The 25,793-nt window shown below is 41.9% G+C and overlaps 1 protein-coding gene across 1 annotated transcript in view; it reads right to left on the bottom strand.

Moving 5' to 3' along the window:
* Nucleotides 1-1,650: 1,650 nt before the first annotated feature.
* LOC134604410 (solute carrier family 13 member 2-like) overlaps nucleotides 1,651-25,793 on the bottom strand; it is a 78,108-nt gene continuing 53,965 nt past the window's right edge. Inside the window, exons 3-12 of the mRNA XM_063449954.1 lie at nucleotides 23,914-24,050; nucleotides 21,494-21,792; nucleotides 20,972-21,152; nucleotides 19,453-19,575; nucleotides 18,013-18,234; nucleotides 16,201-16,301; nucleotides 5,436-5,557; nucleotides 3,470-3,631; nucleotides 2,816-2,953; nucleotides 1,651-1,840 (exon numbers count right to left, since the gene is read on the bottom strand). Coding sequence (XP_063306024.1) covers nucleotides 1,712-1,840; nucleotides 2,816-2,953; nucleotides 3,470-3,631; nucleotides 5,436-5,557; nucleotides 16,201-16,301; nucleotides 18,013-18,234; nucleotides 19,453-19,575; nucleotides 20,972-21,152; nucleotides 21,494-21,792; nucleotides 23,914-24,050 — 1,614 coding nt within the window. The 3' untranslated portion in view covers nucleotides 1,651-1,711. The remainder of the gene's footprint in view (nucleotides 1,841-2,815; nucleotides 2,954-3,469; nucleotides 3,632-5,435; nucleotides 5,558-16,200; nucleotides 16,302-18,012; nucleotides 18,235-19,452; nucleotides 19,576-20,971; nucleotides 21,153-21,493; nucleotides 21,793-23,913; nucleotides 24,051-25,793) is intronic.

Here is a 25,793-nt window from a genome sequence, read left to right as displayed (position 1 = left end):
TCTAGTTTCTGTACTATCTGCCCTTTCTGGTGTTAAGCATCCCATACACCTTCTTTAAAGCCCATGACTTGGTAATTATATTTGATGGTCCAAGCTCCTGCCAGACTTCTTTGTGAACCATTGGACACTTCTGCTGATAGCTTTCATCTCAACCAGACAGGATTCAGTAATGCCGGACAATGTGTACCTTCATTATCTTTTTAATTTCCAGCCATCCATGTGAATCAGGAGGTTGTTTGTCATCTACGTGGCTTTAAATATTCTTTAGAGACTAGGCTCAAATCAATTGCATTATAGTGAAAGTCTTCTATATAATTCATTCTAAGTAGGGCCTGGATGCAGCAGTATTCATCCTGAATGGTTGCTGGCCTTTGCTGGCCTTGGCCATTAAGGGACAGAAGATCACACAGGTTTGAAGACTCTACTAAGTCCCTATATGCATCTTGAGCAACCGCAGCTCATGTCTCTTCCGATATCTTCAGGGAGGCTACCTGATCCTCCTTCAATATGTTTGTGAGGCACTGCAGATTAAATGTTGGAAAATTAGCAGTCAGTCAAAAGAAAAATATAGCTGAGTATATCCTGGCAAATGCTATGTTCTCCATAAAAGTTCAAGTGCGGTAATATGAGTATCTCTGGGAAAAAAAGCTGAACAATTTTTTTTATAAACAATACACAAGAATCCTACCCATAATCCCCTTATAGAAAAATAATTACAACTATGATTCCATCAGAAACACATTAAATATGCTCCTTGGCATGTGTATTGACCCATTTTCTATTATTTTTATGTCATTTACTATAATTGCATTATAAAATTGTTTTTATATCAGCAAGTGAATAGTTAAACATCTGCAACTAATTTTTGCAACTTTGTATCAAGCACAGCAGCAGCAGTTACCAACATTCTTTGAGTTACAAAAGAGTAATTACCAGGTATGTGTGTGGAAAGTATAGTGACACCTAATGGAAGTACTGAGCATTGCAGCCAATCATCCTATCATCCCATCATCCCAATATTCTGTTTAGTATGTCCCATTTTTATATTGATTAATATAGTTTTCTTCAAGTGACCCCTTGCTATGATTTAAACAAAAGGTTAAGTACATATCTTTATAGTGTTTATTATGATTTTATCTTTATAATTCAGAAACATTTTTTTTATGACTTTGATGTTTTGACACTTTGAGTGACTGAGGTTTGCTGTGCATAGCCCCTTAGCATCTATTTAAAATAAAAATCTTAAAAAAGAACATCCATGACTTTGGTAACAGTACCAGACCTAGACAATAATTGTTAGGAGTCTTATTGTTCATATGTTAGAATCGTGCATTTGACATTATAAATAAATATACAGCTATTTAAACTGCACAAGACACAAACAGGATCTACATTGGTTCAAATCAAAATTTTGTCTTTTAAAAAGAATGGTATTTTTGATAGCTTTTGATGACAGATAACACTCGCTGATTCATTCTAATTTCTCCCATCTCCTGGAATTCACAAACTAAGCAAAGAAGAGTTCCAATGAACAATACAATGGATCTACAGTGAGTTGTTATGTTGAGCTTGACAAAATGGAAAGACTTTTCATCCAGTGTCCATCTGTCCATTGATATTGGGTAGGCAGGTGGACCTTTAGAGTATCTATATGTTGACACTTTACAGTTGTTCTGACATGTTTATCCATGTATTCTAGATTGAAGGTCGGTTAAGGTTGTCCGGTGGTATTTGCCCATGAGGGGAAGGTGCCCAGGTTGAACATATAATATCCCCAACTATTGATGGCCAGTGTGATGGTCAACACTCCAAGGATGTTCAGAAAAAATCCTGCTTTTGCCTATAATAAGAATGCAAAATATTTGTTACAAGTATAGTGCAGATATATGTTTGTAGTTTATGTTATTCAACACTAGGGGGTGGTAGAACACCACCAGAATCTTATCCAAATGAACATGAAATACATTTCAAACAGGGTTATTTACTAAACTGAGAGCTTCCAAGAATTCAAACTGAATTTCAAATTTAAGTTCAGAATAGCCACACTGAGAACAGAATTGACTTGGAGATTTGCATCTTTTAGTCTAAATTTTGGAATTCACTTCATAATCACTTTGAAATCCCTGCAATTCTCAGTTTAGTGAATAATCCTGACAATATAAGACACTTTCTCATCCCCTGCTATGACACTGTATCTTCCATGAATAACATCTAGGCAATGGTAATAGCATTAAACGAGACGTTAAAAAAATAAAATGTCAAGTAGCTTGTGCCTACAGTGTGTGTGCCGGGAGCTTCAGTTACAATATTATCTGTATTAATATTATTCTGTATATTCTATATTATTCTCGCCCTGGCATTGGGTACATTAATGTACCCTGTGGCAATATAGATCTAATAACAGCAATGATACTTGTAATGACAGTAATATTGTAATGACACTTTATATAAACAGAATTGCAATCATAATGTTGCTCAGTTTCTTAAAGTCAACATTTTCACGTTCACATTTTTAGAATGTAAGCTAGTTTGAGCAGGGTCCTCAACCCACTCTGTTCCTGTGGGTCCAGCTCATCTTGTTGCAAATACATGTCTGTTAGTCCACCTACTGTACAGCGCTATGGAATTTGTTGGCGCTTTATAGCTAATAATAATAAAGTAAATCCAACATGCACATCAATTTAGTAGTGCACAACTCAGAAACAGAATATCCCAAAATATAGTAGATAATATGTGGGGACTGCATGTGACGTGTTTGCCCATACAAAGCCCAGTTGATATTTGATTGGACTAGCAAAGGAAAAGAGATGCTTACCATGTCAATGACCTTGAGTTGTCCATATGAGAAGGCAATGGCATTAGGAGGTGTGGCTACTGGAAGCATGAAGGCCAACGATGATGACAGAGTGCATGGAAGCATAATATAGAGCGGATTCAGTTGGATGGCCTTTGCCTGACAGACAAAATAAACTCGGTCAGAATGAAACAGAATGTTAGTTCACATTGTAATAGGATTGTAAGAATAGACAGTTACTTTTAATTTTATCCTATGTTGTGCTTATTGTAAGGTAAAATTATAAGCATTGTACTAGTCAGATTTTATTCCATATAATTCATTGTTACAATGATTATTATTGTTAAAAATGAAAACCTTTCAATAAAAAATATTTGACAAGGTTGGGCTGTGATGGAGCACATCCGATGCCCCAGAGGGGAGGACTGCCGGAAGTGGGGAACACCGTTATGCTCAACACATCTGGGCCCAACAGAGAAGAAAGACAAAACGTCTAAGTGCCGAAGAGCACACTGATACACTGACCAGAACAATGGGGAGAGTACTGATGTTACACATGTACATGCCATCTTTTTCCCAACATCTTCCTCTGATTGGTATGGGACATTGGGACCATAAAAGATCCTACTAATGTGCAATCTCATTTTCATGTCCATAGATTGACCAGATTCTTACCATTGATGCCAGGATAGGTAAAAACAAAGTAGTAGTGGCCACATTGCTTGTACATTCAGTGAATGTAGCAACCAAAAGGCACAAAATGAGGGCTATCGCTGCAGGTGGGACGTTTTGCAATGGAGTCAGCTTGTCCCCAAGCCACAATGATAATCCTGATTCCTGAAAGAAATATATACATGAATATGTCTTTCTTTGAACTCTGCTGATGATGGAAATAATTATTACATTTATTATTTGTATTACTAATTGCATTTTCAGATTGCTGATATGTTCTGCAGCACGTTACAATTATACAACGGGGACATGTAACATCAGATACAAGAGGTGAAAGTAAAATTCCAGGAGGAAGTGGGGTTGAGGAATACAGATTTGCCAAATTGTCGCAGGCTGTTTTGTTTTCGGTGTTTTTTTTTTGGCATGCGTTATTAAATCTGACGGTTTTTGCAGCCATTCCATTTTCCGTGATCTAGTTATCATTTTCGAACGGATGACATTTTTTGGGTGAAACAATCTTTCTGTCACCTTTCTGAAATGGATATTTTCTGCAACAAATTGAATAATTTTTTTGTACAGAGACACTTTTTAGACCATTTATGTATTTCAGAATATTATAAACGAACAGATTATAGACCAAAAGTAAAAACACTTTGATAAATCTCCTCCGTTGTGAATTAAAAGATCACCAGGTATGATGTCTGTATCTAGTTAAACTTGAGAAGCAAAGTGCTGTGTAAGAGATTTGCAGAGTGTACGCTAAGAGTGCAAAGCAGACGGTGGAAGCACTTGTTATGGGAGCATGGACAGGACTGATGTAGAAAGAGAAAGGCACACAGGAAGATAAAACACTACCCTTAGGAAATGAATTGGAATGGTTCTTTAAATAATGGAAAATAGAATTGATAGAATAATCCATCAATGAATGAAAACTCAAAAGAAGAAGGAATGACAAGGAGGCCTTGATGGAAAGAATAAACGCAAAGAAAGCTGAAAATCCAACCCTACACTCTTAACTTACACAAAATCTGTATAATATAATAGGATAATAAGGTGGGAGTTTAAGAGGGAGAGAGACAGGTTGTAGTTACTGCCACGAGATTTAGGCAGTGCAAAATGAACAGAGAGGGTAAGGGGTAGCAGGTATTTAATAATGTTGTAGTGTAATAAAAAGAGGAAATTAATGCAGGAATGGCAGGGCATGTATAAGAGAATGTCTGGGTTTCTGGTCACTTTGGGTAGAGTGAAAATCAGGTACAGGTTTTGTGGAGACATTGACTGCTGCTAGATGCCGTAGAGCAGGGGGTGGCAACCTTCGGCACTCCAGATGCTCTTACACCCATAATGCTGGCAAAGCATCATGGGAGGTGTAGTCCAAAACATCTGCAGTGCCGAATGTTGCCCTGCCTGCCGTAGGGTATCAAAGGGAAATAAGGTGGACATAAACTGGACTTAAATCTATATGGTAGATGCAGGAAAGTTTCATTTGAAGTCCCTAAAGTCAAGCACGGAATTCTTGATGCCTTGTGAGCACTTTGGCTAATTTTAAAGATCTTTTCTGTATTTAAACCATTCCTTTGGACCTAGCAGAGTTCTGTGCATATATCTTCAGATTTCTTATCTATGGTCCCTTACAGTCATTGTCAGTAAAATAAGGAAGTGGTTAATTCAAGTACAGATTCCATTATTGCAGAATGTCATGGAAAGCCATATTCACATTTAGTCATGGGCTAATCTTCTTGCCTTTCTGACCCTCATGCAGCCACCCACATTGCCCACATACACAATGCACTGAATGATCCCACTCTAACCTGCTTTAAGTTGGGATATGCATCTATCCACCCTCTGTAAGCAATATATATTTCATTACCAGATTTCGTGATTTTTAGAACATGAGATGTGAGATTAACTGACTATGACTAATACTGCTACTGATGCCATTTTCCTCACTCGCAGTCCAATGACTTACCTCACTCCCTTTAGCCAAAGCAAACCCTCCTCCCAGCAGGATGACTATGTTCCAAGGCATCTTCTGGTTCACGGTGGCCCAGTCTAGTAGAGGAGGTGGGACATGTATCTTAGGCTTCTTTCCTTGTATCCAAAACAATGATAGATGTGTGTATCGTTAATTGTTAAGAAACCATTATCACTAATAAAACTCAACTAAACGCAATAATTTGTGCCAAAAAATATGTCAGTACCAACTCAACACATAAAAATATCTTGGTCATTATTAATTCACCACATATTTTAAGGGAACAAAATGTTAGGCTCTTTGACTAGTGTTAATTCTAGTAATAAACAAATCAATACTTTCTCCAACTGGCCAAGAACAGAAAACTTGGTACCAACGTAAAGGGGCACTCCACTGCCCAAATACAAAATAAATAAAATAAAAAAAACACTGTTTAGTAAATATACCCAATATGAAACATGCATGTGTTTAATTGTGCATTTTTCCATTGTGGGTGTATTACACACACACTCACTCACTGGCTCTTACACACACACACACACACACACACACACACACACACACACACACACACTGCTTATACACACACTGGCTCTAACACATACACACACTGCTTATACACACTCAAGGGCTCTAACAGACATACACTGGCTCTAACACACACAGACTAACACACACATACACACTAACTCTTACACACACACACACACACACACACACACACACACACACACACACACACACTAACGCTTACACACTGCTTATACACACTCACTGGCTCTAATACACACAGTCTCTTACACACACACACACACACACACACACACACATATTATCTTACATACCCTGCTTATAGACACAAACACTAGCTCTAACACAAATGCACTGGCTCTAACACACACACACTAATTCTTACACACACACTGCTTATACACACTCACTGGCTCAAACACACACTCAACACACACACACTGCTTATACACAATCACTGGCTCTAACACACAAAAACACACACACACAGCCTCTTACACACACACACTGGCTATTACACACACACTAGATCTTACACACACACACTGACACTTACATACACACACTGCTTATACACACACACACTGACTCTTACACACACACCCACACACACACTGACTCTTATGCACCCTTCTTATACACACACTGACTCTAACACACACACACACACACACAGGCTCTTACACACACTGGCTGTTACACACACACTCACTGGCTCTAACACACACACACACTAACTCATACACACACTGCTTATACAGACACACACGCACACACACTGGCTCTAACACACACACACACACACACACACACACACTGACACCTACACACACACTCACTGGCTCTAAAACACACACAGTCACTTTTACACACACACTGCTCATATACACACACACACTAACTGTTACACACACTAGCTCTAACACACACACTAACTCTTACACACACACTAACTCTTATACACACCCTGCTTATACACACTCACTGGCTCTAACACACACACACACTGCTTATAGACTCACACACTGGCTCTAACACACACACTAACTCTTACACACACACACTGGCTCTAACAAACACACACACTAACTCTTACACACACACACACTGGCTCTAACACACACGCACATACACACACAGTCTCTTACACACACACACAGACACTCAGACACACACTGCGTATAGACACACACACTGTATTTAACACACACACACTAACTCTTACACACACACATACACACACTAATTCTTACGCACACACTGATTATACACACTCGATGGCTCTAACACACACACACACAGTCTTACACACACACACACACACTGTTTCGTATAATTGCTAAACAGAGGTCCTGCTGCACTGTAGTAGCTTTCCTCCACTCTCCACAGCAGTTGGCTGCCGGGATATGATGTCATGTATCCCAGTGGCCTTTAGCCCATTAAGAGATTGCTCCTTGCTGCTTCACCCACCTCCCTCAGTGGCTGCACGTCTTCCCCCCCCCCCCCCCCCCCCATTCCCCATCACACAGCAAGCTGGGTAAATTACTGCTGTGGGCATTGCTGCAGAATGTGATCGGCGGTAGCGGAGCTCTCCGTGCTCTGGCTGGTCACTCAGACATTTTGCACCCCTCGGGTTGGTGCGCCCTAAGGCGGCCACTTGTTCAGCTGTATGGTAGCACCGGCCCTGTTTGCAAGCCCTCCCTTTCTAACCTCGCACAGACTTTCAGTGGCTGTCCAATCACAGACTTCCCAATGCAGCTCAATGAGAAGCAAGGCTTAGCAGCACAAGTGCTCTTGGCTAGTGTTGTCGCGAACCCGGAATTTTCGGTTCGCGAACGCGAACTTCCGCAAATGTTCGCGAACCGGCGAACCGCGCGAACCGCGCGAACCGCCATTGACTTCAATGGGCAGGCGAATTTTAAAAACAACAGGGACTCTTTCTGGCCACAAAAGTGATGGAAAAGTTGTTTCAAGGGGACTAACACCTGGACTGTGGCATGCCGGAGGGGGATCCATGGCAAAACTCCCATGGAAAATTGCACAGTTGATGCAGAGTCTGCTTTTAATCCATAAAGGGCAGAAATCACCTAACATTGACACCTGTCCTCAAAGCCCAGCCCTGATACACACTGACACAGAGCAGAATAGAGACTGTTCCCCCTACATAGGGTCACTTGGCAGATATGGATTGACACCTATCCTAATGATCCCTGATACACACTGACACAGAGCAGAATAGAGACTGTTCCCCCTACATAGGGTCACTTGGCAGATATGGATTGACACCTATCCTAATGATCCCTGATACACACTGACACAGAGCAGAATAGAGACTGTTCCCCCTACATAGGGTCACTTGGCAGATATGGATTGACACCTATCCTAATGATCCCTGATACACAGTGACACAGAGCAGAATAGGGACTGTTCCTCCTACATAGGGTCACTTGGCAGATATGGATTGACACCTATCCTAATGATCCCTGATACACACTGACACAGAGCAGAATAGAGACTGTTCCCCCTACATAGGGTCACTTGGCAGATATGGATTGACACCTATCCTAATGATCCCTGATACACAGTGACACAGAGCAGAATAGGGACTGTTCCTCCTACATAGGGTCACTTGGCAGATATGGATTGACACCTATCCTAATGATCCCTGATACACACTGACACAGAGCAGAATAGAGACTGTTCCCCCTACATAGGGTCACTTGGCAGATATGGATTGACACCTATCCTAATGATCCCTGATACACACTGACACAGAGCAGAATAGAGACTGTTCCCCCTACATAGGGTCACTTGGCAGATATGGATTGACACCTATCCTAATGATCCCTGATACACAGTGACACAGAGCAGAATAGGGACTGTTCCTCCTACATAGGGTCACTTGGCAGATATGGATTGACACCTATCCTAATGATCCCTGATACACACTGACACAGAGCAGAATAGAGACTGTTCCCCCTACATAGGGTCACTTGGCAGATATGGATTGACACCTATCCTAATGATCCCTGATACACACTGACACAGAGCAGAATAGAGACTGTTCCCCCTACATAGGGTCACTTGGCAGATATGGATTGACACCTGTCCTCAAAACCCCTGATACACACTGACACAGAGCAGAATAGAGACTGTTCCCCCTACATAGGGTCACTTGGCAGATATGGATTGACACCTATCCTAATGATCCCTGATACACACTGACACAGAGCAGAATAGAGACTGTTCCCCCTACATAGGGTCACTTGGCAGATATGGATTGACACCTATCCTAATGATCCCTGATACACACTGACACCGAGCAGAATAGAGACTGTTCCCCCTACATAGGGTCACTTGGCAGATATGGATTGACACCTGTCCTCAAAACCCCTGATACACACTGACACAGAGCAGAATAGAGACTGTTCCCCCTACATAGGGTCACTTGGCAGATATGGATTGACACCTATCCTAATGATCCCTGATACACACTGACACAGAGCAGAATAGAGACTGTTCCCCCTACATAGGGTCACTTGGCAGATATGGATTGACACCTATCCTAATGATCCCTGATACACACTGACACAGAGCAGAATAGAGACTGTTCCCCCTACATAGGGTCACTTGGCAGATATGGATTGACACCTATCCTAATGATCCCTGATACACAGTGACACAGAGCAGAATAGGGACTGTTCCTCCTACATAGGGTCACTTGGCAGATATGGATTGACACCTATCCTAATGATCCCTGATACACACTGACACAGAGCAGAATAGAGACTGTTCCCCCTACATAGGGTCACTTGGCAGATATGGATTGACACCTATCCTAATGATCCCTGATACACACTGACACAGAGCAGAATAGAGACTGTTCCCCCTACATAGGGTCACTTGGCAGATATGGATTGACACCTATCCTAATGATCCCTGATACACACTGACACAGAGCAGAATAGAGACTGTTCCCCCTACATAGGGTCACTTGGCAGATATGGATTGACACCTATCCTAATGATCCCTGATACACAGTGACACAGAGCAGAATAGGGACTGTTCCTCCTACATAGGGTCACTTGGCAGATATGGATTGACACCTATCCTAATGATCCCTGATACACACTGACACAGAGCAGAATAGAGACTGTTCCCCCTACATAGGGTCACTTGGCAGATATGGATTGACACCTATCCTAATGATCCCTGATACACACTGACACAGAGCAGAATAGAGACTGTTCCCCCTACATAGGGTCACTTGGCAGATATGGATTGACACCTGTCCTCAAAACCCCTGATACACACTGACACAGAGCAGAATAGAGACTGTTCCCCCTACATAGGGTCACTTGGCAGATATGGATTGACACCTATCCTAATGATCCCTGATACACAGTGACACAGAGCAGAATAGGGACTGTTCCTCCTACATAGGGTCACTTGGCAGATATGGATTGACACCTGTCCTCAAAACCCCTGATACACACTGACACAGAGCAGAATAGAGACTGTTCCCCCTACATAGGGTCACTTGGCAGATATGGATTGACACCTGTCCTCAAAACCCCTGATACACACTGACACAGAGCAGAATAGAGACTGTTCCCCCTACATAGGGTCACTTGGCAGATATGGATTGACACCTATCCTAATGATCCCTGATACACACTGACACAGAGCAGAATAGAGACTGTTCCCCCTACATAGGGTCACTTGGCAGATATGGATTGACACCTGTCCTCAAAACCCCTGATACACACTGACACAGAGCAGAATAGAGACTGTTCCCCCTACATAGGGTCACTTGGCAGATGTGGATTGACACCTATCCTAATGATCCCTGATACACAGTGACACAGAGCAGAATAGGGACTGTTCCTCCTACATAGGGTCACTTGGCAGATATGGATTGACAAATCCCTGACAAACAGCTACCACATGCAAGGAAGGCAGCAGGGGCGCAAATGACCCACTCCCGACGCGGGAAGGTAGTGACGACAAATAACAATACAGGACTCTTTAGAGGCCCTGTAATTGTAATCAGTCCACTTGAAATCCTTTAACTTTGATCAATTGGAGGGAAGTCTGGTGCAGAGCCACTGACCCATGCGCAGGGCCAGGCTTAGGCCTTTGGGCGCCCTGTGCAAGAAATCTTCCCGACACGGGAAGGTAGTGACGACAAATAACAATACAGGACTCTTTAGAGGCCCTGTGATTGTAATCAGTCCACTTGAAATCCTTTAACTTTGATCAATTGGAGGGAAGTCTGGTGCAGAGCCACTGACCCATGCGCAGGGCCAGCCTTAGGCCTTTGGGCGCCCTGTGCAAGAAATCTTCCCGACGCGGGAAGGTAGTGACGACAAATAACAATACAGGACTCTTTAGAGGCCCTGTAATTGTAATCAGTCCACTTGAAATCCTTTAACTTTGATCAATTGGAGGGAAGTCTGGTGCAGAGCCACTGCAATGAGCCTACAGGCATTGCGCATGAGCGTCCAGTAACGTGGCAAAAAAATTTCCAGCTCCCCAGAGGCTGTCCTAGCACCCCGGTCATACAAATATTCATTAACAGCTTTTTCTTGTTGGAGCAGGCGGTCGAACATTAGGAGTGTTGAATTCCAACGTGTAGGGCTCGCGCAAATCAAGCGCCTCACTGGCATGTTGTTTCGCCGCTGGATATCGGCAAAGTGAGCCATGGCCGTGTAGGAACGCCTGAAATGGCCACACACCTTCCTGGCCTGCTTCAGGACGTCCTGTAAGCCTGTGTACTTATGCACAAAGCGTTGTACGATCAGATTACACACATGTGCCATGCACGGCACATGTGTCAACTTGCCCAACTTCAATGCCGCTATCAAATTTTTTCCGTTGTCACACACCACTTTGCCGATATCCAGTTGCTGCGGAGTCAGCCACTTTTCCACCTGTGCGTTCAGGGCGGACAGGAGTGCTTGTCCGGTGTGACTCTCTGCTTTCAAGCAAGTCAAACCCAAGACGGCGTGACACTGCCGTATCCGGGATGTGGAATAGTACCTGGGGAGCTGGGGGGGTGCCGTTGATGTGGAGCAAGACGCAGCGGCACAAGAGGACTCAGCCGAGGAGGTTATGGAAGAGGATGGAGTAGGAGGAGTAGAGGAGGTGGCAGCAGGACTGCCTGCAATTCGTGGCGGTGTCACCAACTCCTCTGCAATGCCACGCATTCCTTGCTTGTCAGCCGTCAGCAGGTTTACCCAATGCGCAGTGTAGGTGATATACCTGCCCTGACCATGCTTTGCAGACCAGGTATCAGTGGTCAGATGGACCCTTGCCCCAACACTGTGTGCCAGACATGCCATGACTTCCTTTTGCACAATCGAGTACAAGTTGGGGATTGCCTTTTGTGAAAAGAAATTCCGTCCGGGTACCTTCCACTGCGGTGTCCCAATAGCTAAAAATTTTTTGAACGCCTCAGACTCAACCAGATTGTATGGTAAAAGCTGGCGGGCTAATAGTTCGGACAAGCCAGCTGTCAGACACTGGGCAAGGGGGTGACTTGGTGACATTGGCTTCTTACGCTCAAACATGTCCTTGACAGAAACACATGACTGTGGGCAGATGAGCGGGAACTGCTCAAGGCGGGAGACGGAGTGGCGGATGGTTGAGAGGGGGCAAGAAGGACAGCAGTGGTTGACGTGGCTGAAGATGCTGGACCAGGAGGAGGATGGCGGCTTAGAGTAGGCGTGCTGCTTGTACTCATGTGTTGATCCCATAGGCGTTTGTGATGTGAGATCATGTGCCTACGCAAAGCAGTTGTACCTAGGTGGGTGTTGGACCTCCCACGACTCAGTTTCCTTTGGCACAGGTTGCAAATGGCATCGCTGTTGTCAGAGGCAGACACACAAAAAAAATGCCACACTGCTGAGCTCTGCAATGACGGCATTCTGGTGGTGGACACAGCATGCGTTGATTGGCGTGCTGTCGGGCTGACCCCGGGTGCCGATGCATGCTGTCTGACTGTGCCACTAGCTCCTTGCGACGACCCCCCCCTGCTTCCAACTGGTCTCCTCCTCCTCCTCTCTGTCTCCCCATCTGAACTTTCGCCCTGTTCTTCTTCTCTTCTAGCGGGCACCCACGTGACATCCATGGACGCATCGTCATCATCAACCGCTTCGCTTGTATCTGACAACTCAGAAAAGGAAGCAGCAGCGGGTACAACATCATCATCATCACACCGTACCTCCATGTGTTTAATGCTGCCTGCCTGATACATATCCCTGTTATCTACATCCTCTAGCAATAATGGTTGCGCATCACTCATTTCTTCAAACGGGTGTGTGAATAACTCCTCTGACATACCAAGTAAAGCGGCTGTGGTGCTAGTTTTGGTGGTGGCGGCAGGCGGGTGAGTGCTATCTTGAGAGGTGCCTGAAGCTAAGCTGGAGGAGGATGGTGCGTCAAGGTTCCGAGCGGAGGCTGTACAAGATTGGGTGTCCTGTGTTAGCCAGTCAACTAAGTCCTCAGAACTTTTCAAGTTCAGGGTACGTGGCTTCTGAAAACTGGGCATTATTCTAGGGCAAAAGGGAATCACAGCACCACGACCACGACGGCCCCTGCGGGGTGGCCTGCCTCTGCCTGTCATTTTTTGGGGGATTTGTGGTACTATGCGTGCAAGCTACTGTGAGACCAGATATGATTGGCAATGTGCACTGGAACAGTTCTGCAGAGCACACACTGTAGGCCTGAGACACCCGCTTGAAGACAAGTAACTGCTATTCAATCTATAACAGTGAAAAACAAATTTTGTTTTTAAAAGCACGCTATAGAGACACCAGATATGATTGGCAATGTGCACTGGAACAGTGCTGCAGAGCACACACTGTAGGCCTGAGACACCCGCTTGAAGACAAGTAACTGCTATTCAATCTATAACAGTGAAAAACACATTTTGGTTGTAAAAGCACGCTATAGAGACACCAGATATGATTGGCAATGTGCACTGGAACAGTGCTGCAGAGCACACACTGTAGGCCTGAGACACCCGCTTGAAGACAAGTAACTGCTATTCAATCTATAACAGTGGAAACAAAATTTTGGTTGTAAAAGCACGCTAAAGAGACACCAGATATGATTGGCAACTGTCAAAGCACGCTGGCACAGGTCTACAGAGCACACGCTGAAGTAGGCCTGAAACACAGACGCTTGCAGACAACTAACTGCTCTTCTATTACAGTGAAAAAAAATTATTTCTTTTAAATCAAAAGCTTAACCAATTGTTAAAACAGATATGAGTGGTGGCACTGGGCTAATAGGCACAGTATCCAATGTGAACCTCACACAGAAGCTGGCAGGCAGGCAACTGCTCTTCTATTACAGTGGAAACAAAATTTTGGTTGTAAAAGCACGCTAAAGAGACACCAGATATGATTGGCAACTGTCAAAGCACGCTGGCACAGGTCTGCAGAGCACACGCTGAAGTAGGCCTGAAACACAGACGCTTGCAGACAACTAACTGCTCTTCTATTACAGTGAAAAAAAATTATTTCTTTTAAATCGAAAGCTTAACCAATTGTTAAAACAGATATGAGTGGTGGCACTGACTGTGCAAATGGGCAAGGCATCCAACCTCACACAGAAGCTGGCAGGCAGGCAACTGCTCTTCTATTACAGTGAAAAAAAATTATTTCTTTTAAATCTAAAGCTTAACCAATTGTTAAAACAGATATGAGTGGTGGCACTGACTGTGCAAATGGGCAAGGCATCCAACCTCACACAGAAGCTGGCAGGCAGGCAACTGCTCTTCTATTACAGTGAAAAAAATTATTTATTTAAAATCTAAAGCTTAACCAATTGTTAAAACAGATATGAGTGGTGGCACTGACTGTGCAAATGGGCAAGGCATCCAACCTCACACAGAAGCTGGCAGGCAGGCAACTGCTCTTCTATTACAGTGAAAAAAATATATTTATTTTAAATGTAAAGCTTAACCGATTGTTAAAACAGATATGAGTGGTGGCACTGGGCAAATAGGCACAGTATCCAATGTGAACCTCACACAGAAGCTGGCAGGCAGGCACCTGCAATTACATTACACAGGAAAAAAAAAAAAAAAAAGCAGCCTGATGTTCTAGCCCTAAAAAGGGCTTTTTGGGGTGCTGTCCTTACAGCAGAGATCAGATGAGTCCTTCAGGATTGTAGTGGACACTGAATACCCTAGCCTAGCTATCAATTTCCCTATGTAATCAGCAGCAGCTAAACTTTCCCTCTTCTCACTAAGCATGCATCTTCCGAATGAATCGAAAATGGATGCTGGGAGGGAGGTTGGAGGGTGTGGAAGGGAGGGAGTGCTGCTGATTGGCTGTAATGTGTCTGCTGACCGAGAGGCACAGGGTCAAAGTTTGCCCAATGATGACGAATAGGGGGCGGATCGAACTGCGCATGTGTCCCACCCGCGGCGAACGCGAACACGCTAATTTCGCCGGGAACTGTTCGCCGGCGGACAGTTCGGTACATCACTACTCTTGGCAATTGCTGCCTCTTGAGGTTAGCTTCACTGATCTTACCAAACCAGGAAGTAAGGACATGTTGTCTGCTTGAAGGCCAGGGGGTGTGACCAGGGTAATTTATAAAAGTGCCAATTTCTATTGAAAGCTGTTTGGATCATTACTAGGCTTGAATGAATCCATACTAGTCAAACAGCCTGACATTTGTTTTCCCAAAATGTAGTGATTTGGCAATGATTCAGACAAATGTAACCAAAATTGGGCCCCTGTGATGGATGTTTCCAGTGGGAAGTCAACAGAACCATCATGTGTTGACCCAAAAGCTGTCTAGAATAGATCTTTAATTCCTGGCTTCTTTAATGTTAAATATAATGTAAAAACTACAGTGGAAATATTCAGCATACAACAGTTTGGGTAAAGTGGTAGAAAGTATGGAGTGCTAGCTGAACAAAAAATAAAAAGTTGGATTCTGTTAGTGGAAGGGCTTAGTCAATAAGCACTGACGTAGCTAAACATATGGTGCAAAAGGTCCACAATTAGGAATGACAGCAGCAATCTTACTAAACTGACGATTGGCTTGTGTATCTTGTGAGTGCTTCCATCAACCAAACATTACACACTTTCTGTAAAATTAACAAACAGTATTTTTATGCATTTTTCAGAATAACATATTCTAACTCATCATAACTTTGTACATGGTTTACACATGGGCTAAGAAACAAACTGCAGCTGGTATTTACCTGGCTGTGTTGTATCCTTAAACTTAAATGATGGCATCTCGGATGGGAATAAGAACATCATAAGGGCAATGAATATCGCCACTGTAGCATCTGTGACGTAGCTGGTAAAGGTAACAGAAATGAGTGAAGACATTAATGCAGTGCAGTGTCTACCAAAACACATAAGCTAATAACGTTTACTATACTGCATAATTAATTGTGTTTAGCCATGGGTTGGGACCATTTTTAAGCACCCTTGTTTTACAATAGGTTCCAAACAGTTGCTACAAACACATCACTTATTCTACGCCCATGTAAAATGGTTACTATAGTTTTCTGCAGAATCGTTTTTGTTTTCTAATATATTTCATATAAGATCATAAAACGCGTGGTTGATCGTCTAGCCTGAATGAGTTGCAGAAACACACTTCGTAACTCCTTTCATCGCTCCGCTGAGTTACAGTAGTGTCTGGAAGAAAATATACAATATAGATGCTGATTATAGTAATAAGCATTGAACAAGGACCAGGAGTTAATATATTAAGATTACCGCCTGTTCTGGACACTGCAAATACTAATATCTGAATTATAGGGACACTATAGTCACCTGAACAACTTTAGCTTAATGAAGCAGTTTTGGTGTATAGAACATGCCCCTGCAGCCTCACTGCTCAATCCTCTGCCATTTAGGAGTTAAATCCCTTTGTTTATGAACCCTAGTCACACCTCCCTGCATGTGACTTGCACAGCCTTCCATAAACACTTCCTGTAAAGAGAGCCCTATTTAGGCTTTCTGTATTGCAAGTTCTGTTTAATTAAGATTTTCTTATCCCCTGCTATGTTAATAGCTTGCTAGACCCTGCAAGAGCCTTCTGTATGTGATTAAAGTTCAATTTAGAGATTGAGATACAATTATTTAAGGTAAATTACATCTGTTTGAAAGTGAAACCAGTTTTTTTTTCATGCAGGCTCTGTCAATCATAGCCAGGGGAGGTGTGGCTAGGGCTGCATAAACAGAAACAAAGTGATTTAACTCCTAAATGACAGTGAATTGAGCAGTGAAATTGCAGGGGAATGATCTATACACTAAAACTGCTTTATTTAGCTAAAGTCATTTAGGTGACTATAGTGTTCCTTTAACTGAATATTTCCCTGTTGGCAATTTACTGACACTGTAATTGGCTAGTCAATATGTGTGCATCAGTGCAAAATCTTCGTATACAAATAAACCGCAACTAAAGGAAGACACCAAGAATTGTGTTGTATTAAGAAAATAACTTTATTAAGAGGATAATAACTAAACTGGTCTAAAAAGTAAATAATGATTACATAATCACTGTGCACTTAGTCACTTTTCAGACCAGTTCAGTTATTTTACTCTTAACAAAGTTATCTTCTTAATACAATACAATCCCTTAGTTGGGGTTTCACTATTATTAACAATGCATTTGCATTTCAGATTAATTAGGTTTTATCCTACTTCTCCTGATTGGTGTATTATTGGGATTTTCTAATTTGCTAAATCGTATTATATCTAATACACTGCACCTTCTAAACAGTACATATTTTTAGATACATTTTTAGATAATTAGTGATATTTTATCAAGGCAAAACAGGTTCTATTCCTGATGCAAAATGCTAAATGGTGAGAATCATTCTATTGGTTTCAATGGCAATTGCTCCTTATTTAACACTTTGCCCCACAACGACAACTGTTTTTGCCCTGATAAATCTTATTGAAAATGTCTGTCATGAGAGATAACTGCTGGAGATAACTGGTTAACTGAATTTCAGAAGATGTAGGGATAGGACTGGTGCACTTCAAACACTCACTCTTTGCCATCTTTGTTAAAACTGATTGTTGCCCAGCCTGGCATGAAGCCCGGTGCCCGTGTGAACCACAGGAGCACTAAAAGAATGAACAGAACCAGCACACAGATCTCTGCAAAACTCATGGAGCCCAACTTCTTGTGTTCTGAGGAGATTACCCCATAAGCTCTCTTCTCTTTTTGCTTCTGCTCTGGGTTCTTGCCACAACCAAAATTCTCTTTAAACCTGTGAGAAACACATATGAGATAACACTGTTATATAATAGTCATCAATAAAATGTTACCTTTTAACATGTGAATGGAATACTGTAATTTCATAGTCAAGACATGTAAGTTAAAATGGAGATGGAAGTTAAACTGTGGTTGAGGAGATGGAAGTTAAAGGACCACTATAGTCACCCAGGCCACTTCAATTCAATGAAGTGGTCTGGGTGCCAGGTCTCCCAGGTTTTAACCCTGCAGCTGTAAACATAGCAGTTTTAGAGAAACTGCTATGTTTACATTGCAGGGTTAATCCAGCCTCTAGTGGCTGTCTTCCTGACAGCTACTTGAGGCGCAGAAAGTCTATAGGAAAGCATTGAGTAATGCTTTCATATGGGCGGTTTGAATGCGTGCTCTGGCTGCGCATTCGCATTCGGCTCCACTTGGGAGCTGACGTCAGAGGGGAAGGAGAGGTCACCAGCGCCGAGGGAGTACGGTGCTGGATTAAGGTAAGTGGCTGAAGGGGTTGAAACCCCTTCAGCCACTTACCTTAATCCAGCACCGTACTCCCTCGGCGCTGGTGACCTCTCCTTCCCCTCTGACGTCAGCTCCCAAGCAGGAGGGGGGACCCTCCTTCCCCTCTGACGTCAGCTCCCAGCAGGAGGGGGGACCTAAGGACTATATAGTGTCAGGAAAACAAGTTTTTTTTCCTGGCACTATAGTGGTCCTTTAAATTATGGTTCAAATACATATTTATTATTTTAACACTTATTATCTAAATAAAACTCATTTCACTATATGTGCATTCTCTGTACCCTAACTAAAGATGTCAAAGCCTAAGGAAAAAAATATTAAAAAGGGGCATAGGACATAACTGTAAACCACTATGTATGTGATCTAATAAGAGGGACATAATGGTAAAAAAAGAGACGCAGGAAGATTTGCATCTCCACCAGTTTTGTTTGTTTCCAAAAGAGGGACAGATGTCTGCTTTTTCCTTGACATGCTGCTTGGTCCAAAGGGTAAGCTAGGGAAATGGTCTACAATGTATTAAGAGATACAAAGTCATTAAGAGACTATGCTAAAAGTGTATTATTATTAACTCAATAAAAAGAGGCCTATCGCATTCATTAATATGGGCTTCATAGGAAAGACATCATCTGCCATTGAAATTACTATGGTATATCTGGGGTACTTCAGTGAAGATTAGTGACATTACAGGTACAAAAAATAAATGTCTTACTTAATTCCCAGAAACATAATCTGAAGCCAGATCCAGGAAAGGGCAAGTAAAACAATCATTGTTGGGAAGGAAAATCCAAACCACGAGGCAAAATTTATTACATTATCATTCTTCGGAAAAAGCCTAGGAAAGAAACACATTTTACTGATGTAGCAAAGAGAAATATAGTTTTTTTTATCTACCGTATTTATCGGCGTATAACACGCACCTGCGTTTAACACGCACCTCATTTTCAGAAGGAAATTCCAGGAAATTTCCCCCCCTCCCATAGTATCCCCCCATCCTCATCCCATAGTGTTCCTCCCCCTTTCCATAGTATTCTCCACCCCCTCCCATAGTATTCTCCACCCCCTCCCATAGTGTTCCCCCCCTCATCCCATAGTGTCCCCCCCTTTCCATAGTATTCTCCCCCCCACCCATAGTATTCTCCACCCCCTCCCATAGTATTCTTTCCCCCCCTCCATAGTATTCTCCACCCCCTCCCATAGTGTGTCCCCCCTTTCCATAGTATTCTCCCCCCCTCCCATAGTATTCTCCACCCCCTCCCATAGTGTTCTTCCCCCCTCCCATAGTATTCTCCACCCCCTCCCATAGTGTTCCCCCCCTTTCCATAGTATTCTTCCCCCCATAGTATTCTCCACCCCCTCCCATAGTGTTCCCCTCCCTCATCCCATAGTGTCCCCCCTTTCCATAGTATTCTTCCCCCCCTCCCATAGTATTCTCCACCCCCTCCCATAGTGCCCCCCCCCCATAGTGTCCCCTAGTGCACTTTCCTTCCCCTTGTCCCATAATTACTTACCTGTCTTGAAGCGTGGGCCGGTGTTCAGCGCGCACCGCGGTACTGGAACTTCAATTTCAGGTTCCGGTTTCCGGCGGGACTGAAAGGAAGTGTGCACACCGGCCCACGCTTCAAGACAGGTAAGTAAATATGGTATATCGGCGTATAACACGCACCCATCATTTTCCTCCTATTTTCAGGGAGAAAAAGTGCGTGTTATACGCTGATAAATACGGTATATCCATATACATGACCCAGTGCTGATAGGCACAGGATTCTCAGACAAATCATTCACTTGCCCCCACCACCAAAAAAATATATAAAATAGGTAAGGTGGTACAACATATTGACGGATATCAACGGAGTTATTGAAAATGGTAAAAGGGCTAAATAATAACAGGTATTGAAAGGAACTATAATATATAAGTAATTTATATTATTTAATATGAATATCATGTGTCAATAGTGTATGAATGTAATATATCAATGAATTAACGCAGTGTGAGAGCATGATTGCAGTGCTAATGAATAGATGCCATGTGAATATATGTAGTGTGTGAATATGTGTGGAGTGTTGTATTTTCATAATTTGATACAGATTTCACCTTTTCTCTTTAGCATGCTTAAATAAGAACAGTGTTCACAACCAATAACACATACACACACAAGGCCTTGATGTAATATTTTTGGATGAGCATTTCAAATGATTTAATATTTCTTCTGAACCATCCTAGTACCTACTCGTCCATTTGTCCTTTCATGACAAGGTTGGGTGTGGTGCCAGTAAGTGTGGCAATGCCCCCAATACTTGCAGAATAACACACACACAGACTCATGCCTTTGCAGAGTTTCATGTGCTTCTCGAGTCTGTCCAATTGCTTGTTTTTGTAGTCATCAAAGTCAACCACAACGGTGCCATTGTCTGCAAAACACAAATAAGAAAATACTGAGTATTCTAGCACTAGACACTAATCAACCAAGGAAAAAGTTATATTAACAATGCATAATTAGAATATATATGTATAATTAGAATACATATGTATATTTAATGACTTCTAAAAATGTATTTCCTTACCAAAAAACAGTGCTGGATCTTAAGCGATTGTTGCTTCAACCCTGGATATGAACATTGACTTAATATTTGTTGCCAAAAAAGTGACCTCTAGAGACATGTATTTAGCAAAAAAAATCACTGAATCGGGGGGTACAATTCCAATGTATGATTACATGTGTGATTTAGCTATAGTTTTTAAAGATACTTACTTTCTTTTTCTTGACTTGTGGTGGTGGTCAGATCTAAGGAGCTGCTCTCTTTCATCTCAAAAACTTGTTCTTGGTTACTATTAGGCTCAAAGCTCTGGTTCACAATCCCATTCAGTGGAGACTCCTTTTTCTCGCTGGTGTTAATTGAATTTTCTTTAGGATTCCTATCCAGTTGTACCTCTGAGCTGTGAAGTTGCTCCAACACTGCCTGTGCTATGGGGATCATCATGGCAGTTGTGGCTGTGTTACTGATCCACATAGACAGGAAGGCTGTAACCACCATGAAACCCAAAATTAGTCTACAGAAGAAAGAAATGGGATTGTAAATGTCTTACTTTATATTTGTAATGAAACCTGAAATGGGAAATTGACACTACAAATGAGCATAGATTCACCACCTATGGTTTGTCTTATATGGATTTCCTATAGCCGGTGGACACAGTATGGTATGTGGATTTGCTTTTAAGATGAGCAGCAACTTTTATAGTGATGGACTTTCTTGGTTCCTCTTGGTTTGGACTATCAAATCTCACACACAAGATGTCATAAAAATAACAAAAATGCTTAGCTCACATCCATTTTCACCTATATATCAAGAGTAAGAAGCAAGTTTTGTACATATATGCTAGTGACCCGGTATCCTCTTTGACATATATATACAAAGTACATTATTCTGGAGTAGACCAACAATGATGCCAAGGGAGGTGAAAAGTACCACGGTGTGGCTTCACTTTGAGTATTTTACTATAATTTTGTAATATCAGTACATCTATACTATCCCTAACCATTGAGCTGACATAAAGGATAGTTATTTTTTAATTGTATTATGATAAAAACAGGATTCTCTCATCATATGCATGAAGATACGGAAGGCCAGAGAGGTCATGTATTTTTTTTATACTTTTCTGATTTGTTATGTTGAGAAAACAACTTGTAATGTTGAGAAATCACAAGTTGCTTTCTATAGAAAACAAGTCATAAAAATATTAAAATACATGGCTTCCATATGAAGGAGTTACCATTAAAGGACCACTATAGGCACCCAAACCACTTCAGCTCAATGAAGTGATCTGGGTGCCAGGTCCATCTAGGATTCACTCTGCCTGCTGTAAACATAGCAGTTTCAGAGAAACTGCTATGTTTAGAAATGGGTTAATCCAGCCTCTAGTGGCTGTCTTATAGACAGCCGCTAGAGGTGCTTCTGCGTTTCTCACTGTGATTTTCACAGTGAGAAGACGCCAGCGTCCATAGGAAAGCATGGAGAAATGCTTTCCTATGGACTGGCTGAATGCGCGTGTGGCTCTTGCCGCGCATGCACATTCAGCCGATGACATCAGAAGAGGGAGGAGAGACCCCAGCGCCGAGGGAGCCCGGCGCTGGAAAAAGGTAGGAACTTAACCCCTTCCTCCCTCTAGAGCCCAGCAGGAGGGGGGCTCTGAGGGTAGGGGGGACCCAAGGACCCTATAGAGCCAGGAAAACAAGTATGTTGTCCTGGCACATAGTGGTCCTTTAATTTTCTTCATTGAATCACTATGAAAATTAGTACTGGGTATGATCAACTGAATTTAAATAATGTAAACAAAAATGTCATAAACTGTGACTTCAAGACGAATAATTCTATAATTTGAGTACAAATTGAGTGATTCATTAAACTTTGGACTTGCCTAGCCATAATTGGTGAAAACAGAGATGTATTCATGCAATTCAGATGCTAAATTCATTCAGCTGAGTTCTGATTTGGAATCAGCTCTAAATAGCTAAGGAATATATCAGAAAGGAAGTCCCATACAATGTATGTATTAATATGACCTACTTTCTGGAATCCATGCATACTTGTGCATCCTTATAAATAAAATAAGTTATAGTGAAAAGAAAGAGAACATTTCACAGTGAGCTAGTTTACCATTTACGGTTTACCCATTTAAAACACATTTTCTCACGAGGTCATGCTAATTAAAGAGGAATGCATCGTCCTGGAAGACTGTGTTTTCCACAATTCTCCACTGAATCACTACTAGCTACAGTGTGGATTTTGGATCAAGTTAAGGAGAGATTACCATATTTTCAGGAACTCTGACAAGGTGTCAATCAATTTCACTTCAGGCTCTTGTAAATCAGAGGTTCATGCCCAGTGTGGTGCCTTCTGTGCCATAGTAAATGTAAATTAATTATGATGATAAAAAGTCTTGAATTTTCAAGTGAAAACAATCATATCAGAAGATTTGTGGTAGAATGGATTAAACTTAAATAAAGGAAATGAATACCGAAAAATCTTGGTTCTGATCATTTCCCTTTAATTTTGTATAAATGGGGGAGGCAAATTTTGTACAAATATTGGTGGAGTGCCTCTGCTAACCTGGCAAAAGGTATGATTGTACAAAAAGTGGCGGCTAAGAGCGGTTGCCTAATAGAAAACTTACAGAGCAGGTTTAACTCCAACGATCAAAAGCACCCTCAGGGCTATACGCTTGTGTAAATTCCATTTTTCAACAGATATTGCAACCAGGAGCCCTCCAATAAACAGCATGTTGGTGTCTTTCAGGTATTGACTGCACACCTGGAATATAAAGATAAAAAAATATAAACCGATTGATTAATTGATTGATTGATTGATTGTTTGTGTCTGTCTTTTAAGATACCATCAAGGCTGTCCATATAGGTTGGAATGTTGTCATGTTGTGACCAAATCGGTCTAGATGAAAATGCTTGTTCTTGGGTAGAACATTGGCTTAAAAACAATGTACAAAGAGTTGTCGTTAATGGTAAATTTTCAAGCTGGACAGAGGTGGCAAGTGGTGTCCCTCAGGGTCTGTTCTGGGACCCCTTCTATTTAACATGTTTATAAATAATCTTGAAGACAGCATTGTAAGTCATGTTTCAGTGTTTGCAGATGACACAAAACTTTGTAAAATAATACAATGTGAGCAAGATATTACTTTGCTATAGAGGGATTTAGATAGACTGGAGGACTGGGCACTCAAATGGCAGATGAAATTTAATGTTGAAAAATGCAAAGTTATGCACTTCGGCGTAAAGAATACACAAGCAACGTACTATACCCTTAATGGAAGCGAATTAGGGATAACAACACATGAAAAGGACTTGGGAATTGTTATAGACAACAAACTATGCAACAATGTGCAATGTCAATCAGCAGTGGCCAAGGCCAGTAAGGTATTGTCATGCATGAAAAACGGCATTCATTCTCGGGACGAGAATATAATTTTGCCTCTTTATAAATCACTGGTAAGACCACATATTGAATATGCTGTGCAATTTTGGGCACCTGTTCTAAAGAAGGATATTATGGCACTAGAAAAAGTGCAGAGACGGGCTACAAAATTAATAAAAGGAATGGAACATATCCGCTATGAAGAAAGGTTAACAAATTTAAACCTATTTAGTTTAGAAAAACGTCGCCTGAGAGGGGATATGATAACATTATACAAATATATTCGGGGACAATACAAACCATTGTGTGGAAATCTATTCACAAACCGGACTTTACATAGGACACAAGGCCATGCGTTTAGACAGGAAGAAAGAAGATTTCGTCTAAGGCAAAGGAAAGGTTTTTTTACTGTAAGAACAATCAGGATGTGGAATTCTCTGCCTGAAGAAGTGGTTTTATCAGAGTCCATACAGATGTTCAAACAGCTTCTAGATGCATACTTGCAAAAACAGAATATTCAAGGATAAAATCTTTCAATGTAGGGTAATAACTGCCTCATCCAAGGAAAAATCTGACTGCCATTCTGGGGTCAAGAAGGATTTTTTTTCCTAGCTTGTTGCAAAATTGTGCTTCAAACTGTTTTTTTTTTTTTGCCTTCTTTTGGATCAACAGCAAAAAAACAAATGTGAGGAAGGCTGAACTATAATTTTTTTGAAAAGGACGCAAGTCTCTTTTCAGCTATGTAACTATGTAACTATGTAAAGAGCTTGCATACCCAATGCCATGGTCAAGTGTTGTTTATTATACCATGTGGGCAAAGTATAGTTGTCTAGCATGTTCTATACTTGTATATCACTTGATATTATTTTTGTCCCTCAGGAGAGATGTGCTTGTAAACAAGCAAAGGCTATGACACTAGCCAGGTGGCACCGTATAACGGGACCCGCTACAGGAATACAACGACCAAACATAGACATAATCCTCCGGTTCCAACATGGGCAAGATCGCACAGCCTTTATGGCTGCAGTCCGCCACATAACACCATTCCGATTTGAGGATCACGATCTCTCCTTCTACCCGGATTTATCTAAGGCCACCATGGAATGGTGAAGATCCCTGCATCCACTA

This window comes from Pelobates fuscus, chromosome 1, assembly GCF_036172605.1.
Source record: "Pelobates fuscus isolate aPelFus1 chromosome 1, aPelFus1.pri, whole genome shotgun sequence".
NCBI classification, from domain to species: domain Eukaryota; kingdom Metazoa; phylum Chordata; class Amphibia; order Anura; family Pelobatidae; genus Pelobates; species Pelobates fuscus.
The sequence above is the reverse complement of the archived record's forward strand: the minus strand, read 5'-3'. Positions and strand labels throughout refer to the sequence as shown.